Genomic DNA, 18,631 nt, shown 5'->3' with positions numbered 1-18,631 from the left:
GCATGTGGAAGGGAAACTGCCCAGCGGGCGACCAGGAAGCAGCCATTGAGGGGCCAGGTGGAGAGCTGGGGGGACCAGGAAACTGGGGTCTGGAAGATGCCCCAGGCCTCTTGGCCAGGGCCTCCCTGCCTGTTATGCTTCCATGGCCTCTGCCCCTGGCCTCCTCAGCCCTTACCTTGCTCCTCGGAGCCCTCACTTCCCTGTTCCTCTGGTACTGCTACCGGCTGGGTTCCCAAGACATACAGGCCCTGGGGGCTGGGAGCCAGGCTGGAGGTGTTAGTGGTGGGCCTAGGGGATGCCCTGAGGTTGGCAGACCAGGCCCAAGGAGCCCTGGGGAGCCTGGAGAAGGACCCAGAGCAGAAGGCCTAGTGAGCCGTCGACTTCGGGCCTATGCCAGGCGCTACTCATGGGCTGGCATGGGTAGGGTGAGGCGGGCAGCTCAGGGTGGCCCAGGCCCCGGAGGAGGGCCAGGTATCCTGGGCATTCAGCGCCCAGGCCTGTTTTTTCTACCAGACCTGCCTTCAGCCCCCTTTGTGCCACGGGATGCCCAACGGCATGATGTGGAACTCTTAGAAAGCAGCTTCCCTGCCATTTTGCGGGACTTTGGGGCTGTGAGCTGGGACTTCTCAGGGACTACCCCTCTGCCTCGGGGCTGGTCCCCACCCCTAGCCCCTGGGTGCTACCAGCTCCTGCTGTACCAAGCAGGCCGGTGCCAACCCAGCAACTGCCGACGGTGCCCGGGAGCCTATAGGGCACTGAGAGGGCTGCGGAGCTTTATGAGTGCCAACACCTTCGGCAATGCTGGCTTTTCTGTCCTTCTACCTGGGGCCCGGCTGGAGGGCCGTTGTGGGCCCACCAATGCTCGGGTTAGATGCCATCTGGGTAAGTAAATCCTTCCTTTATACAACTTCCTTGCTTCTACAATGCCTCATCCAGACCCGCTTCTCAGCTGATGAACCTTTCTGCTATGAATTTTCCTCATACCTTTCTTCTCAGAATCTTCTATTATTCATTATCGCCCACAGGGCACTTTACCACTGAACCACATTCCCAGTCTTTTTTTTTTTTTTTTTGTATTTTATTTTGATATAGGGACTTGTTAAATTGTTTAAGTTGCTGAGGTTGGCTTTGAACTTGCGATCCTCCAGCCTCAGCCTCCCCAGCTGCTGGGATTACAAGCATGCACTGTGGTGTCCGGCTACAGTAGCATTTTCTGAGCTTCACTTCTATGCAAACCATCTTCATAATCTCTACCATAGTCATTTAGCCCCAGTATGATGTTTCTTCACATTGACTCTACTCCCACCTTTGGTTTTAATTATTTAATGAAAAGCAATCTTTATAGAATTGTAAGTGATCATCAGTATTTCTTACTCTACATAGAAAGTACTCATAATATAAAATTTAAATTAAAAAAAAAAAGAGGGCTGGGGTTGTGGCTCAGTGCCTACCACTTTGGAGACACCAGGTTCAATACTCAGCACCACATAAAAATAAAATATTGTGTCCACCTATAACTAAAATATAAATAAAGAAAAAAGAAAGCCTTAAATACTTTATTAAATACTCAGGTCACTCCAAGCCTGGGGCCTCTATTTTCTTCATCGAAAATGTATCAATATTAGTGAGGTGTTAAAGCTCCAGTAGCACCAACCTGAGATTTTTAATATATTTTTGTAGTTGTAGATGGATATAATACCTTTATTTTATTTATTTATCTTTATATGGTGCTGAGAATCAAATCCAGGGCCTCACACATGCTAAGCAAGTGCTTTACCACTGAGCCACAACCCCAGCCTCTGAGACTTTCTTTTTGATGTTTTGAAGATTGAAAGAAAATGGAAATCAACTTTCTGATTGTTACTCTATGCCATGACCTTGTTTCACCCAAAAGCATCTCCTTGCAGCCAATTGGATGTGTCCTATACTTTGGGGCAGGCTGGCCTCAGGACTAAGTCCAGATCCTTCCTCTCCTTCCTCCCACCATACTGTAAATCATGAAGGCTTTCTGGCTGATTCAGGCAGATGTCACATACTGTTGAACTTCTAACCTAGAAAGCCTTCCTCCTTATCATTGCCTAGAAGACTCCTACCCAGCCTTTGGGAGTATTTTCAAATCCTGGGCTTCCTCTGGGATGCCTGCCTATTGTCCATCATTTAAGTAGGTCTCATTTTTTCCACCATGCCCAACTGTATGATCCTTGGGCCAGGATGGACTCCTTAGTTGTATCTTGTGAGGAGACTGTGCCTGCAGATAGTGGGTTCTTGAGGCGAATTGTCAGGAAACCAAGAAGGAGATGCCATTTGCTCCAGGAAGCTTTCTTTATTCTGTAAAGATGACAGATTATGCTTCCCACAGAAGCACTTCTGTGATCTCCTGGCACTTCTTCCATCCGGCGCTTTGTCGATTATACTCCAGTCACCACCCAGAGAGCAAGGAGGGACCACCACAGAACCTGGCCTTTAGATCTGCTGACTGAGCAGAGTGGGTGCCTTGGGCAGAAGCAGGGGACTTAAATGCCTGGTCTGTTCCCACAGGTGTGAAGATCCCCTCTGGCTGTGAGCTGGTGGTTGGGGGTGAGCCCCAGTGCTGGGCTGAGGGGCACTGCCTCCTGGTGGATGACTCCTTCCTGTACACAGTGGCTCATAATGGTAATGGGGCCTCCTCTCTGCTGAGGGTAGGGGTGAGGATGAAGAGTGAACGAGACTTAGAGGGCTGCAGAATCAGGCCCAGCTGACTTCCTGTCCCAGCACCACCAATTCTCAACTGCATGATCTTGAGTGAGTCACATAACTCCCATCACCTGTGTGGCAACTGCCTTTTTTTTTTCCTTTTTCTCTTGGTACAGGGGATAGAATCCAGGGGCACTCTACCACTGATGGATATCTCAGCTCTTCCTTAAAATTTTGAGACAGGGTCTCACTAAGTTGTGGAGGCTGGCCTTCAAATTGTGATCCTCCCTCAGTCTCCCAAATTGCTGGGATTATAAACTGCCTTTTTATTTTTTAATAAAGCAATCACAGGTTAAATAAGTTAATGGAGGTGCATACAAAATAGCTCACAGCACAGGACTTCAGGTCTGGATCACCTGGGCTTCTCTCCTCCCTCTACCTTTTGGGGTCAGATATTGGGAAAATCACTTAAGCTTATTATACCTTAGTTGCTTTATATAACCATGGAGCTACCTCATAATTTGTTTTGGTGATTAAGAGTTCATACATATAAAGGGTTAGAACAGGGTTCGCACTTATATACTCTTTTGAGTCTCTAGTGAGTGCTTCATGTCAGCTGCTGTTCTGTTTCTATCCTCATGTGCCCTAGGTTCCCCTGAAGATGGGCCTAGAGTAGTCTTCATTGTGGACCTCTGGCACCCCAATGTGGCTGGGGCTGAACGTCAGGCCCTCGACTTTGTCTTCGCACCAGACCCTTGAAGGAAGGTGTTCCCTTCAGACACCTGGCTGGAGAGATGCTTTAGTGGCAGCCAGGACCACCTCCTCTGTGAGGGTTGGGAGGGGGCTGTGGATGGCCAGTAAGTGCTGAAATATAAATTTTGAACCCGTTCCTAACTCCTGTGTACTTCCTTTCCAGCTACCAGCCTCAGAGAGGGCTTGGGGCGGAACTCCTGCCTTCTGCCATACAATTAGCCAGGCATCACCTAACACAAGCCGTCTCCCCATTCCTCTCCCTGGGTGAACCAGCAGCAGGCTTTCAACTCAACTTTATTCCAATAATTTAATATAAAATTAAAATAATAAATAATATGAAACAGATCAAGAAGATAGCCAAGCTGGCAACAGCCCAGGCCAGCCTAGTACAAAGTTAAGGAGATAGGGAAAATGGTGGGGAGGGAGGGAAGCAGAGTACCTTGCACAATGGTGGGAGGTGGCTCAGAACATGGTGGATGTTGCTAAGGACTGGCTCAACACTTAGGTGTGTACACTGTACTAAAAAAAGAGAAAGGGGATTCTAAGTCCTTCTAAACCATCTGGTGAAGGAAAGATCGCAGGACAAGAATGGGGAGGAGGGGCCTTCTGAAGGGCTCTGCCTGAGGGGAGGGGCTGGAATGTACAACTGTTAGCAGTGAGTGAACATGAACGGAAAAGGGTGCAAGTGAACAGTACCATGCAACAAAGGGACAGAAGACCCACGACTTGGCCAGCAGAGCCGGGGCAAAGGTCTGGGGACAGGAGAAAAATAAGAGGTATGGATGGGTCCCAGGAGGAAGGCAGGGGAAGGGTCAAATGCCAGGGGAAGGGTCAAAAGTCAGTCCTTGAAAACAATCTGTTGGCCATGAGGACGCTCATCGTGGGTGATGTGGCGCCTGACGTGGATCCTGCGGACACGGTGCTCTCGGTTCTCTTCATCTTCCCCTCGGCCTGCCCCACCACCTCCAGATGCACCCCCTGTGGCCTCAAGGAGGGCTGGGTCTGGGTCCCGGGGAGTCTCATAGATGAGGATGTTCAGGGTCTCCTCGAAGATCCGGGCCTCTGGGAATTCCACCTGCAAAAGGCCATCAATCTCCCCACTCCTACCCTCTGGTCCAGTCCCATAGTCCCTGTCCCCCACAGCTCCTGCACTCATGTGCCTCCCAGCCTCTGCAGTCAGGTTTTCGGGCCTGGAATTTCCCCTCTGCAACTTCTTTACCTGGCAAACTCATACTCCAAGCTCTGAAGCCTAATGAGTGACTGCACTACGCTAGGTATTGTTATAGGAATGGGGAATATGACAGCGAACAGAACACAAAAGTGCCTGCCCTTGGCATGTCTCCATTCTAGGAGGAGGACTCAGACATAACTCAAAACATAACCTAAGTCAGATGATGACAAATGTTATGCAGAAACACATCAAGAAAAGGGAAGGAGATTGGCCATGGCCAGTGTGACATCTTTCAAGAGGGAGTTTAGGGATATCACTGGAGGGTATATCTAACCAAAGCAGGGGAGGGAGGCAGACCAGGGACAGCTAGAGAAAGCAGGCTGGGGAGTGGCAATGGCACCCAGGTCAGTGGTTTGCCTAGTGGATTATTCAAAGATCAACAAGGAGGCCAATGCCATTGAGGCAGAGTGATGAACGGAAGTACACAGAAACAAAGTCAAGAAGTTGTTGGGGTACTCCACCCGTGTGGCCTTGGAAGGATATAATATACGTAGCTCTGAACAAGTTGTATTCTAATTATTGGTTTATCTTCCTTTCTTCCCAATTGAGAAGAAACCTTCAAGAAGCTGAGTCATTCACTCACTCATGCATTCCATCAATGTTTCCTACCTGTGTGACAAGGGCCAGGCTAGTGTTGGGGAGACAGGAAAGAAAAAGGCAAAGAATTGCCTGGCCACTGAAGCAGCCCCCATTTCCACACCCATACACTATCATAAATGCTATCTGCAGCTAAGAAGGGAGTGTGACCAACTTTGAGATGGTTGGATTCAAAGTTCATGAGCAAAGGTATCCCAAGGAAAATGATGCTTGGCTTGGGTCTTAATGGTAGGTACAGGTTCATTAAGTGGAAAGGGACAGGGAAAAAAAAATTCCAAAAAGAATGTGTGCAGAGATGGGAGGTGTTGAAGTGGCTTTGGGGAGTACCCAGGGCATAGCCTCATATTAAGTTCAGAAGAAACAGGTGAAGAAGGGTTTGCTCATTACTCAGCTTATCCTCCTCTGCAGTTCCAAGTCTGGGGCAGTGTTTAGTGCAGAGCAGATGCTTGAGAAACATTTGCTGATGATTGTCATGTTCATGACTCAGAATCTACAAACTCAGATGTGTTCCAAGAGACCATGTGGTCCTCAGGTTTTAAGAAACTTTTGTAATAGATCCTTCTGAAATTCTAAAGACAACCATGGACCTTCTAGACAGAAAAATGTACACACCTCCTAACCTGCAAACTATTGCCGGGGATGCAGAGGTTAAGAACCCTGCTCTATGAGATGCCCTGAGTTCAATCCTCAGCACAGAAGACAACCCTGCTCTAAACCAACACCCTCATTTTACAGGGAGAGAAAGAGACCACTGAAGTAAGATGACCTGCCCAAGTTACACAGCCAAGGTCCCAGAACTCTGGCCCCTGACTCCAACTGAAGGACTCTCCCTGCCCCATCAGCTAAGCTGCCTCTGTCCAGGGTCCTGGTTCTACCCACCCTCATGCCTCCCTGACCAGTCCTGGAACCCCTCTGACCTTGGTTTGCTTCTTCTCCGTGGCATAGACAATGGAGGTGCAACACACCTCGGCGATTTTGCGACCCTGCCCGTAGAAAGACCAGCAGCAGATCTCATCCCCCAGGACATCCTTGAGGAAGAGCAGTCGCCCGTGGAAGCGCAGGGCCAATTTGTCAAACAGTTCGATGTTCTTAAGTAGGTTGTCATCTGAAGTGCTGAGGACCAGGTTGGGGGGGGGCGGGCAGCAAGGCCTCAGCATGACTGGCTTCCCCTTCCTGCTCCGCCCCCCCTCCTGAAGGCACTCTGCAGGATCTTCCAGCCAAACAGGCCTCAAAAGGGAAGTAGCATTTGCTGGGTAAATCCCAGCAAGCATAGCCGTTCAGCTCCCCATGTAGGCTCTTGAGCCAGGCTGCTTCACCAAGCTGCCACATCAGGCACCCCAGCTCTGCCACTTTTTAACTGACTGACACTAGGCAAGTTACTTAACACCTCTTGGTGCCTCAATCTCCTCATCTGTCAATGGAGTTCACAACACCTACCTCAAAACAGTGGGAGAGTTGTCTAAGTTAACAGAGCACTTAGAGAAATCTGGTTTGAAAATCAGCACTTAGTCCACGACAGCCATCATGTAGTCCTCATCTAAACCTCTGTGTACTGAGGATACAACTGAAGCTCTGAATGGGGGATGATCTGCTCAAAGTACCCAGTGGGCAAGTGGCAGAGCTGGAATGTGCACTGAGGCAGGCGTCCTTATTGCCCCTGTGTGGCCAGAGCCTTCCCTTTGGACCCGCAGCAGGGCTGTACACCCCAGGGTTTTGTCTGGTTTGCACGTGAACACACACACCCTGCCCCACCACAGCAGTCACCTGGTATAGGAGTACTTGTTGTTACTGCGGTTGTGCAGGAGCTTCACCACGGGCTGTTGGGGGAGAGGAGGAGAAGGATGGGATCAGGCTGCAGGGAGAGGCCCTAAGCCTCCACCCCACAGAGCTCAGGGGCCTCACCTTAGAGGTGCTGGCCAAGAGCTGCTGCTCCTCCCGGGGAGATGTCACCGTGGGGATGAGGCACAGCGGGCACAGGTTCTCCCTTTTTTGCTGGGGAAGAAGTGGAAGGTGGTTAACAATATAACCAGAGGTCATTAGCTCCTTCAATTAAAGGCCTTCAAAAGCTGCTTGTGCAGGCTGGGGATATAGTTCAGTTGGTAGAGTGCTTGCCTTGCATGTGCAAGACCCTGGGTTCAATCCCCAGCACCAAAAATAGATAGACAGATAGATAGATAAATAGATAAATAGATAAATGCTGCTTGTGGCCCTGGGGAGGAGTAAAATCCAGACTCAGTGGTCCACCAGGCTGTGCAGGATCCCATCTCTGCTGGCTCTGCAGCCTTGCTCCTTCATGCTTCCAGCTGTGTCCATCCTGGCCCTGGGTTTCCACTCTGCTGCCTGCACTGTTGGCTGCTTTGTACTATTCAGATCTTGGCTCAAAGGTGTATCTTCATAGTGCCAGCCCTGCTCACTAAGGGCCCTGGCTAAAGCAGCCTCCTGTTTGCTTAACCACTGAGCCACATCCCTAGCGCTTTGTATCCTTTGAGACAGAGTCTTGATAAGTTGCTTTAGGGACTAAGTTGCTGAGGCTGGCCTTAAACTTGTAATCCTGCCTCAGGCTCCTGAGTCACAGGGTCTAGTGGCGTGCGCCATGGTGCTCAGCCAATTTCCCTATTTTTTCCCCCTAAGGCTTCTTCAAAATTAAGATGGAAGGCTGGTATAGTAGCATATGCTGTAGCCCCAGTAACTTGGGAGACTGAGGCAGGAGACCAGGAGTTCAAGACCAGCCTGGGCAACATAACAAGACCCCACCTCAAAATAAGTAAGTGAATTAATAAATAAAACAAAATGTAAATGGAATAAAAGTCTAAAACTAGAGTTGAATTTTTTTCAGGGAGTTGGGGGAAGTACTGGGGATCGAACCCAGAGTACTTTATCACTAAACACCCTTCCCCTTTTATTTTTTGAGACTGGTCATTGCTAAGTTGCTAAGGTTGGCCTTGAAATTGTGATCCTCCTTTCTCAGCTCCCAAGTTGCTGGGATTAAGGCATGTACCATGTCACCTGCCTCAGGGTTAGTTTTTTAAGAGCCAAGTGGAGACACTATGTACACTACAAAACCATAATAAATACAGTGTAGTTCTGGCGCAGAAGTAAAAAAACAAATGGGACACAATAGACAGCTCAGAAACAGACTGGTGTGTATGAGAACTGATATTTGAAAAAGGACACCACAGATGAGCGGGGGTAAGTATGGAGAGTACGTTAGTTACTTATTGCTGAACAAACTGCCCTCGAACTTAGCAGCCTCAATTAACAAAATGTATTCATTATTTCAGTTTGTATAATTCAGGAAATCAGAAGTGGCTTCACCAGACCATTCTGGCATGAGTTCTCTCACATGGTTGTGATCAGCAGGAGTTACTGGCATCTGAAGATCTAGAGGATCTAGAGGATCCATTTCTGAGGAAGCTTTCTTGTACGGCTGGTAACAGTTGTTGGCAGGAAACACCCAACCCCTGCCTTATGGACCTCTCTACTGGTTTGCTTGAGAAACCTCGTAACATGGCAGCTGGCTTCTCCAGAGCAAATAATCCAAGCAAGAGCAAGGTAAAAGCCTCATTGTCCTCTGATACAGATTCATGAGCCCTACTCAAGGTGCAAGGAGGTGACACAAGGAATGACTACTTGAGGATCAGAATCACTGGGGCTGCCCTGGAGGTTGGCTGCAAAGTCCACCCTCTGATGATTCACATGCAAAACCCATTCGCTCCTTCCCAACATCCCTCAAAGTCTCATCCCATTACAGCATCAACTCAAAAGTACAGAATGCTGACATCTCAATCAGGTCCGGGTGGGGATGAGGCTACTTGGGTATAATTCTCTAAATATAGCTCCTGAAGGACTTTCCCTAAAGACCTGGGAATAAGAAACAAATTGTCTCCTCCACATACTCAACATGCAATGGCCAAACAGGCACAGGATGACTATGGGGGACACTCTTGTTCAAAAGGGGGTAGGGGAAACAGAAGGCACAGAGAAATTCCTGGTCCTAGAGATTCTGTGATTCTCTGGACACAGGCTGGGAATTCTTTAATGCCCACCCCTGTTCAGAAACAATTCTCCCAGGCTCCTATGCTGAGTCAGCCTTCCTTTTCCATGAAAGATGTTTGCAGCTCCATAGTTTCCTCAGCCTGCTTCCTGCCTGTGGAAGTTTGGGAGTCCAAAGGCCTCTTCTTTTGCTGTCTCTGTCTCTTTTGATTCAAGCTAGTAGTGTTTCTGTCAATATAATTATCTTTAATACTTATCATCTTATAAGTCTTGGGGTTTGCTTCCCAAGAAAAAAACATACTCACAAATCTGTAAGATATGCCCTTCTCTACTTTAGGTTTGTGCTCAGACTCCTGAGGGACAACATCCTAAGCACTTCTTAGAAGTGCTATTATTTATCAAATGATTCTCCGGGACATCTTCTTGGATATTTCTGAGAACTTTATAATCAAAGGACTTTATAATCCCATTCCCAGTTCATCTTTAGACCATGTTTTCCTGAGAACACCCTGTTTTTAATCTTGCCTGGCAGTCACTTGTTAACTTGAACATATTTATTATTTGGAAGGCTGGGAATTTCTAAATGGAACAATTTATGACTTTTTTGTTGTTGTTGTTCCACTGCTTTTTCTTTAGGTTTTCTCTCCTCTTCTGTTTTACCATAAGCAATAAGAAACTAGGTGGTACCTTTAGCATTCTATCTGGGAACCTCCATAACTAGATAACCAAGTTCACTAGGTATATTTTCTACTTTCTAAATTACCAGAGACAAGGTTGCTAAGCTTTCTGGCAGTATATAACTAGTACATAACTTTCCATCAGTTTCCAAGAACATTTTCCTAACTGTTAAGCCCTCACTGCTGCCGCCTCACCGTCATAAATCTTCTATTAACAAACTCTTCAAAGCTCTTTAGGTTTTTACTAACATTATCCTCAGTCGTTTGAATTCCTCCCTACCTCTTAGTTCTAAAGCTACTTCCACATTTGAAGTTTTTCTTATAGCAGATGCACCACTCCAGGAACCAAAATCTGTATCTCTTGCTGGGTAACAAATTACTACAAACTTAGCAGCTTAAAATAAACATTTATTAATCCATATACTTTCTATGGATCAGGAATTTAAGATTGGCCTAGGTGGGTGGTCCTGGTTCAGGGTCTTTCATGAAGTTATAGTTTTAGATGTTGGCTAGGGTATGTCACTGAAGACTTGACCAGGCCTGGAGTATCTGCTTCCGAGATAGTTCATCCAGATGGCTGAAGGTTTGTGCTGGTGGTTGGCAAGAAGCATCAGTTCCTTACCAAATGGATCTCCTGAAGGCTGCTTGAGTGTCTTCACAAAATGGCTGGCTCCCAGAATAAATGATCCAAGAGAGGCGCAGAAGAAGTAGTAATGCCTTTTATGTCCTAGCTTCAAAAGTCACACCATATCCCTTCAACAATCTATTTGGTACATGTTAGCCCTACTCAGTATGGGAGAGGAAAACTAGCTTACTCTATGGAGGATTAAAAAAAAAAAGAGTCACATCCCTTCATAATTCACACTTTAAAAACTGAGTACACTACCAAGAGTAAAAGGTCCATATATGAAACTATAAAAACAGAATTACACAAGCTAATAAAAAATGTAGAACAGGAAAAAACTTCTTATATCTTAAATAAGTAAAATATTACTAAGCAAAAAAAAAAAAAAAGATAATTTGTCTACATTAATTCAAGAATGCCTCAGTTGACAATGGAAGACAACTTGGTAAGGAATTCCCATGGAATAGTGTTGAAGAAATGATAGAATTATAACTATTCTACAACCATAATAAAATTATTGATTCAGGCAAGGATTATCAATTGGTCTACTGTTGATAGGTAATTGCTACCTGTAATGCCCAAATAATACTATACAGATGGCTTTACAGTTGGCAACAAGGAAAGTAAACATAATAAAAGAATCAAACCAATACCCAAATCCAGGGACCAATTATGAGCAACATTAATGAGGGCTCATATTAGCAATGTTATGGATCTTTTGATGTAGCCAAATATGAAATGTATAACATACCTATAAGGTATTCTAACCAAAATGCTTAGTATCAAGCCTTAAAATTTATGGTTCAATTTACAGGAAATTCAAGACAGGGCTGAGTAATACAACAAATGATATCAGGAGAAAATAATCAGGCAGGTTTGATAAGCAGGTCCATTGTATAGGATAACTGGCAGTCTCTAGTAAGTCAGCATCATGAGAAAAAAGGACTGTTTTGGATTGGACAAGACTTAAAGAACATGATAACCAGATGCAATGTGAGGATCTAGACTGGATTCTGGTTTGGATGAACCAGGTATAAAAACATTTCCGGAACAACTGGAGAAACTGGAATATGCCCTGGATGTTACATAAAAACTTTATTGATACAGAAAGATGACAATTATTAATAATAATTTTAAAAAGCAGATTATAAAACAGTACACACAGCATGATCTTATTGTGGCAGAGACACACATTTTGCATGCACACAACACACACACACACACACACACACACACACACACACCAAAAGACCTGGAAAAAAACTGTTGCTCATATTTTTTTGGTTATCTGTGTTTACTAAAGTTCTACAATTGATATTATAAACACTGCTTTAAATATAATGAGTGGTTATTTGTAATTTTAAAAAAAAATCAACACCAGATGCTACAGACAGGTGACATTCTAAGAGAAAATACTGACAATATCTAAAATTGACTACAAATTAATATCTAGATGGGGTTTCTTATGTAAATCTCAAAACCTGGAAAATAATTTGTGTTATTTTCTGAATCCTCTCAAGCATGATAGAAAAATAGTACTATCCTAGATGCTTAGAAGAAAATTTAATTTATTATCTATAACATGCCTTAGAGCATGTACAATACATGCCATTACATAATAGGGCTTAATTTTCCCTAGGAACTAAACTAAAATAGGCAAGCATCTCCTGCTAAGCAACAAGAGAAAGATAGGAAACTCGCTAGAAAATTTGGTAAAGAATATGAATAAGCAATTTACAGAAGAGTGACACCAAAAAAGCTAGTGAGTATGTATATGAAAGGATGCTCAATCTCATTAGTAATCAAGAGGCATGCAAAGTGGAATGAGATCACTCTATATCCATCAGACTGGCAAAATTAGAAAGGAGGATGCCACGTGTTGAGAATTTGAACAAATGGGATTTCTTATGCACTGAAGATCATGAGAATAAGGCACTAGAACCATTTAGGAGAGCAATCTGACAATATTTACTGAAATTCAGATTGCATATGTTCCATGTCCCAGTAATTCTTTCAGCTACAGTCACAAGAAACTCTGGCTTAGGAGCGAAAGGGGACATATACAAGGATACTCACAGTGGCACTATTTGTGGGGACAATCTAGGTCTCCAACCTCAGGGGAATGTATAAATAAAAGATAGCAAGCGAACACCACAGATTCCTGTGCAGCTGTTAGAAGCAAAGAACTAGATGTACATGCAACAGCATGAATAGATTTAAAAAAACAAGTGTTGAATGAAAAACTATGAAACAACACAAACCACTACTCAATGCCATTTATGAAAATTTAAAATGTATATACCAATAATGCTTTAGCTTTTCCAGGGTACAAATATAATCCAAGCATATGTTATCAACACATCAGAAATGGATGGATACCCCTGAGGAAAAGGGAAGTGAGTAGATGATTGGGAATGATGAGGAAAAACTAAAAAGAGAAAATATTTGCAGAAACCAATGATGACTGTGTGCCATACCCTGAGGAGTGTGCTGAGCTGTGGGGGGTGGAGCTGAGAGGGGTCCTCAGGAAACCTAGAAAGGAGGCAGATGGAGCACGAAGGAAAAGCATTTGGGAGTCAGACAACCTGGGGGTGAATTTGAGCTCTGCTGCTTACTGGTTCATTGACCTTGGTTGCTCATTGACCTCATGTTTCTCTTACGTCAACCAAGGGTACAAAATGTACACAGAACCAGATAGCAAAATCCTTCCCAATGCATAGTGGGTATACAATAACAATAGCTCAGTTTAAAATTATAGAGCAGGAATGTATTTCTAAGATCTAGTTTAATGTTTTTCCAACTGCCAAGTGGTAACTCATTAATGGGTCATGAAATAAGTTTAATGTGTCTCAAACTGTATTAAAGAAGAAAGAAGGAATAAGGAAGAAGAAAGGAAGGAAGAGAGGAAAGAAACAATATATCCAAGTACATTTCACTAAAAGTATCCTTTCATAACACTCTTATTTCAGTTACATGAATGAGTATAAAGTATTTTTTTTCCCTATGGGCTACAGTCAAAAAGTTTGAAAACCATGGACATCGTTCAAAGGGATTTTATACCTTTGAATTTCAAGAAGCAGTAAATACTCCCTAAGATAAGAGAAAGTTATTCACCACTTTTTAATCTATAAAGGGCATAAAAGAGAAACTCTTATAATCTCCTATTATTATTGTATCATAAAAGATAAGACATTTTAACATTGTTAAAACTGAACAGAATAAAAGGCTTTATATAAAACTCATTACACTGTACTTATTTTTCCTGACTATCTTTTGGGACACAGAGACAGAGTACCAGCTGTAGGAACTGACTTGCTCAAGGTTGCTCAGTTAGCTGCGGCAGAGGTGACAAGGACCCCTCTGGGTCCTGACTGTGCTTTCCAAGTCCTGTTCTCAGATCCCTAAGGGATCCACAGAAATGGAGCCCAGCAGATGCAGCTCTGCAGCTTCCATGAGATTTAATTTGACAAAAGAATTTCACTCAAACAAAAACAAACCCTAGGGAGATGGGAGACATGGGAAAATGCTGCCTCCCAGGATAGGACCAGATCATGGAGGTTATTATATTCCAATTTAAATTTATATATTTTCCCCAGTGGCACAGGGAACTATTGAGAACTTCTGAGCAAGGAGGAAAATAGATGGGGGTTGTGTTCAAGGATAAATTACTTAGGTGGTTAAATAGCTGGATTGTCTGGGAAAGACCAGCAAGAAGTAGAGAGCAGGTATTTATCATTGCAACAGTCCTGCCATGAGGTGGTGAGGGGGCTGTGCTTGAGGAAGCAGGAATGAAGAGGATCACACCCCCATATTCTCTGGGGTGATTGCCAGCCAGAGTCAGGCTCTCCAGGGCAGACCCTGTATCTCCATTTTCCTGCCTAACAGCCAAATGCCTGGGCAAAACTCTCAAGAGGCACATGGACATAGGAACTGAGGAGTAGGGGAAGACCCTCACCTGTAGTGCCAGCTGGCAGTCCTCAATCAGGCCTTGTACCAGGTAGTAGCGGGCTTCTCCTAGTAACTCCCCCAGTTCTCTGGTACTCTCAGGAAGTGGCACAGACCCATCCCGCAGGTAGTTGAGGATCGTACCAAAGTGGCGGCCGCTCCGGTCAATCAACACCCAACCTAATGGGGTGGGCAGACACAGAAAAAAGGATGGCTTTGCTGGGGTCCCTAGAGCTAACAAATCTTTCTGAAGGCTTCATCATGACAAAGTTCTCATCTTATCAATAACTCCTGGTGTTGATTCTGATCATTTTATTTAATTAAAATATCTACCCCTACCCTCTACTTCCCTTCACTAACATTTTAAACTTTAAATTATTCATAGGACTCATTAACTGTGATTATATACATATATTTTATTGTTTACTTGCTTATTGGACTCTCCCTACCCCTGCCCCCAAAAGCAAACTCCAGGGGCTGGGATTGTGTCTCAGCTGTGGAACACTCGCCTAGCACAGGTGGGGCCCGGTTGGATCCTCAGCACCACATAAAAATAAAGGCATTGTGTCGTGTCCATCTACACCTAAAAAATAAATATTTAAAAAAAAAAAAAAAGCAAACTCCATAAGACTGATCTTGTCAGATTCCTTTACCAAAGGGTCTCCAGGAGTAACTGGTACTTTGCAAATACTTACTGAATAAATGAATTCTTCACTTTTAGTAGTTATGGCTGAACTCCTCCCAAATTTTTATTTTCCTGCAAACTTCAAGGTTCTACTAAGGGCATATGGGTCTCAAACTTAAATGCAACGCTCCTAGAAGATAGTTCACATGCCAAGACTGTCCACCCTACACTCTGCTGTCCTGGACAAACTCAAAGCAGCTTTCTCCTTCTACAGTGCATTTACAGATGACTCCTCCGTGTACAGGAACTTGCGTTAGGGGAACAGAGAGGCGGCCAAGATCTCCCACTTCTCCAGGCTGTCTGTTAGCAGTTCGGAAGAAGAGAAGGGAACAAAACACTAAGCAAGTTGGAAGAAACTGATGGAGGTTGCCTGAAGGGGTATTGCTGGCAGATGCTTGGTCCCCAAGTCTTTTGAGGGATGAAGGGTAGAAGAATCGATAACAATGACTAGGAAGGGACATATTGAATCACTGACCACAACGCCTGGCAGGGTTAGGGATTCATAAAATTTGGTTATTGCTAGGGATAAAGGACTGGGGCAGGAGGAATATTTTGAATGAGAAAAGAGAAATACGACTGGAAGCGGGGACTGGAGGGAGATGAGAACGAACTGACTGGACTACAGTGAGGCTAGAGAACGGACATGACGAGATTTGGCCATGAAAACTGGGGGAAAGGGATTTGGGAATCTGGGGGATGGCGGGGGGCACGTGAAAGGGTGGCGCGCATACCTCCGGCGTCTGTGAGCACCTCCACGCGGCCGCTGAACATGGCCTTGAGCATGGTGTCCTGTCCCGTGAGGGTGCGCAGCGTGGTGTAGTGCAGCGAGCCACCCACATTCAGCTTCACATACTTGCTGTTCGGGGTCAGGGGCTTCAAACCGTAAGCGGCGGAGCCAGGCTCCAGACCCGAGGGCTTAGGGACTTCTAGAGATGGGGCCTCGGCTGCCGCCGGGCCAGAGGCCTCGGCCGACATGCCAGGTGGCGGTGGCGGAAATCCCAGGCCCTCTCCGCCCGCTGTCTCTAGCTTCTAAAGACCCCCGACCCCAGGCCCCTGGTGGGAGCTCTCGGCAAACACGCCCACTCTAAGCCGCTACCCTGCAACACTGGCCCTCCGCCTCTTCGCGCTCCAGCCACCCGGAAGCCGAGCAGCTGCGCAGGCGCGCGTAGGCCCCGCCCACGGACGCAGGGCGGGGCCACAAGTGCAGAATACGCGCAGTTGGGGGCGTTGGCCGGTCACGTGCTGACTGAGGCTGGCCTGGCAGTGCCAGGGGCGGTCTGACCGCGCGTCCCGGAGTCTAGACGGAGGGGGCGCCTGGCCTCTGCACGCTGTGGATGTTGAAGGCGGATTCCCACGACCCATGATTGGGTCTCTGCTCACTGAAGCCCAGAGTGGGCAGGGCATTGGGCAAGGTTTCCCGCCTGCAGCCCCGATGCCTTTGGCCGACTGTGAGAACAGCCAACAGAAATTCAAGGGAAGCTCTCAAAGGAGGCCAAGGGCTGGGAGATCCCAGAGGAGGTAGCAGTGGTACTAGTGCGCCAAGGATGGAAGGTCTGGCTGAGCAGGTGATGCTGTCAGTGTTCGCCGAGGAGAAGTAGCCTTGTGGAAATGAGAGGGAAGAGAGTCCAGGCAGAGAGAAAATTAAATACAGTGATCATGCCTGGTGAATTGGAGGGGCAGAGAGAATGTCAGGGGTGGCTGGAGCAACTGAGCAAAGATCTTAAAATCCCAGCTAAAGTCATGAAAGAAAGAAGCACTAAGATAGGAATCCACTGTAGATAAAGTGGTGAGAAGTATTTTTAAATGACCAGTTTAGAGGCTGATACCTCAGAGGTTAACAGTCTCCCTTAATGTATAGCAAAGGGTTTTGCTGGAGGGAAATCCACAGTCCTTCTACCAATTCACTGGGAGATCCTAGGCCAGTCATTTCTCTCTGGGCTTAATTGATTCTTTTCCCATTGAGTGAGGGGTGCAAATTTAAACGTTTTCAGTAGACAAGAGTGGAAACGAGTGAAGTGGATCATTGATAAGGTATTGGAGAGAGATGGGCATGTTGTAACATAGAGTGCTCATGTTCTGCCAAAAGGGATTGTCAATTCTGGCTTTTCAAGTGTAACTGTAAAAAGAAAAAAAAGAAAAAAGCTCCTAACAGCTGAGAGCTGGCTTTCACTCCCCCTCCGCAAGCCTTGGTGTTGCTAGGAACTGACCTGGCACCAACCGTGAAGCTGTGGTGTTGTCCGGTTGAGCAGAATTTCACAAAACACCAGCATCAGACAAGGTCACATTCTGACTGATAGATCAAGAAAAAGAAAATTTCATAATCTGTGTGAACCCAAAACAGAAATATTGTCCAAGTCACAAAAATGACCAAACACAACTCCCTCTCTCACAATGTGACTGGTTTTGCTTTACCTAGTATGATGTTAACTCTGGTTCATTCTTCCCATCTTACAGATAAGAATTATCAAGATAACAAAAAATAATTATCCTTGCCACCTGACAGCATCCAGCCTAATCCCTCATTTCTTGAATCCACCTATGAAGTCACCTAACATGAGCCCAAATCCTATAATAATTCTCCTCAAATATGTTCTTGCTTAGATGTCCAGCAAAGGGCTCCCAAGTGGTTCCCTAGTGTTTGAAGCCTTCCTTGTTCAACTATGGGTGCATTCTTGGTAGCCTGTGGCTGGAGGGCATTGTCAGAAATAGAAGGTTCACCCTAATTCTACTCAAGCCCTCATTGCCTTGGACTGGAATCCTCAATTCTAATAATTGTGTGTGAAATACAATTGACTGCACAAGATTTCGGGGAGCCACTCCAAATGCACGCCCCTTTAAGTCTGATGCACCACGGGGATCTGAAAGATCGCTCAGTAGTGCCATGACTTATGACTTGGACTTTTCCCTGGCTTGGATAACAAGGAGTGGCCCCAGGAGTAGGTGGCACCCAGAGAGTTGAGCTACACTCACCTGTTTCTTTGTAATCCTACCCTTGCCTCATTTGAATGGCTTCTCCCCCCCAAAAAATGGTTCAGCATGTGCTCCTCTCTCTCCTTCCACGGACCCCTAAGGTTAGAGGATCCATCACAGAACCCAAAGAGAAAGGTATTTCTCTGTCTCTGTGTGACTATTTCATGTCAACCCACTTCACCTGGAGTGACCTGAGGTGTTTAGTCATGGAGCACAGCACAAGATCTTGCACAGCTGAAACCTCATGTGTTTCTGGGTGAGGCACCATTCTGCTCATGGCTTAGAGGTGAATTTTGCTGAATTGAGTTCTGATATTTGGTTGGGATCCTTAAGCATTGGGTTTATTTTGTTTTTGTTTTCCTCCCTTGGAGTAAGTTCTCTCTGGACTTTTTTGGTTATCAGATTTTTACTTTCCCTTGGTGAAACTCTTCTGGGCTTCTATACCTGTTCTTATAGTTTATCTGCTTGTCTAGTGTTTTAAA

At 45.6% G+C, this 18,631-nt stretch overlaps 2 protein-coding genes across 2 annotated transcripts; one reads left to right on the top strand and one right to left on the bottom strand.

The window, feature by feature from the left end:
* The first annotated feature begins 2 nt into the window (after positions 1-2).
* Asphd1 (aspartate beta-hydroxylase domain containing 1) lies at positions 3-3,432 on the top strand. The gene is made up of 3 exons (XM_077106104.1): positions 3-882; positions 2,539-2,652; positions 3,323-3,432. Exons 1-3 carry the CDS (start codon positions 3-5, stop codon positions 3,430-3,432), a joined length of 1,104 nt encoding a protein of 367 aa, XP_076962219.1.
* A 345-nt stretch (positions 3,433-3,777) lies between these two features.
* Kctd13 (potassium channel tetramerization domain containing 13) lies at positions 3,778-16,321 on the bottom strand. The gene is made up of 6 exons (XM_076840361.1): positions 15,911-16,321; positions 14,505-14,674; positions 7,157-7,246; positions 7,019-7,071; positions 6,172-6,367; positions 3,778-4,501 (listed from the first exon to the last, which is right to left on the bottom strand). Exons 1-6 carry the CDS (start codon positions 16,152-16,154, stop codon positions 4,265-4,267), a joined length of 990 nt encoding a protein of 329 aa, XP_076696476.1. The 5' UTR covers positions 16,155-16,321; the 3' UTR covers positions 3,778-4,264.
* Between the last annotated feature and the right edge of the window lie 2,310 nt (positions 16,322-18,631).

The sequence above is a fragment of the Callospermophilus lateralis genome, chromosome 19 (genome assembly GCF_048772815.1).
Source record: "Callospermophilus lateralis isolate mCalLat2 chromosome 19, mCalLat2.hap1, whole genome shotgun sequence".
Lineage (NCBI taxonomy): Eukaryota > Metazoa > Chordata > Mammalia > Rodentia > Sciuridae > Callospermophilus > Callospermophilus lateralis.
This window is presented reverse-complemented; position numbering and strand designations above follow the sequence as displayed.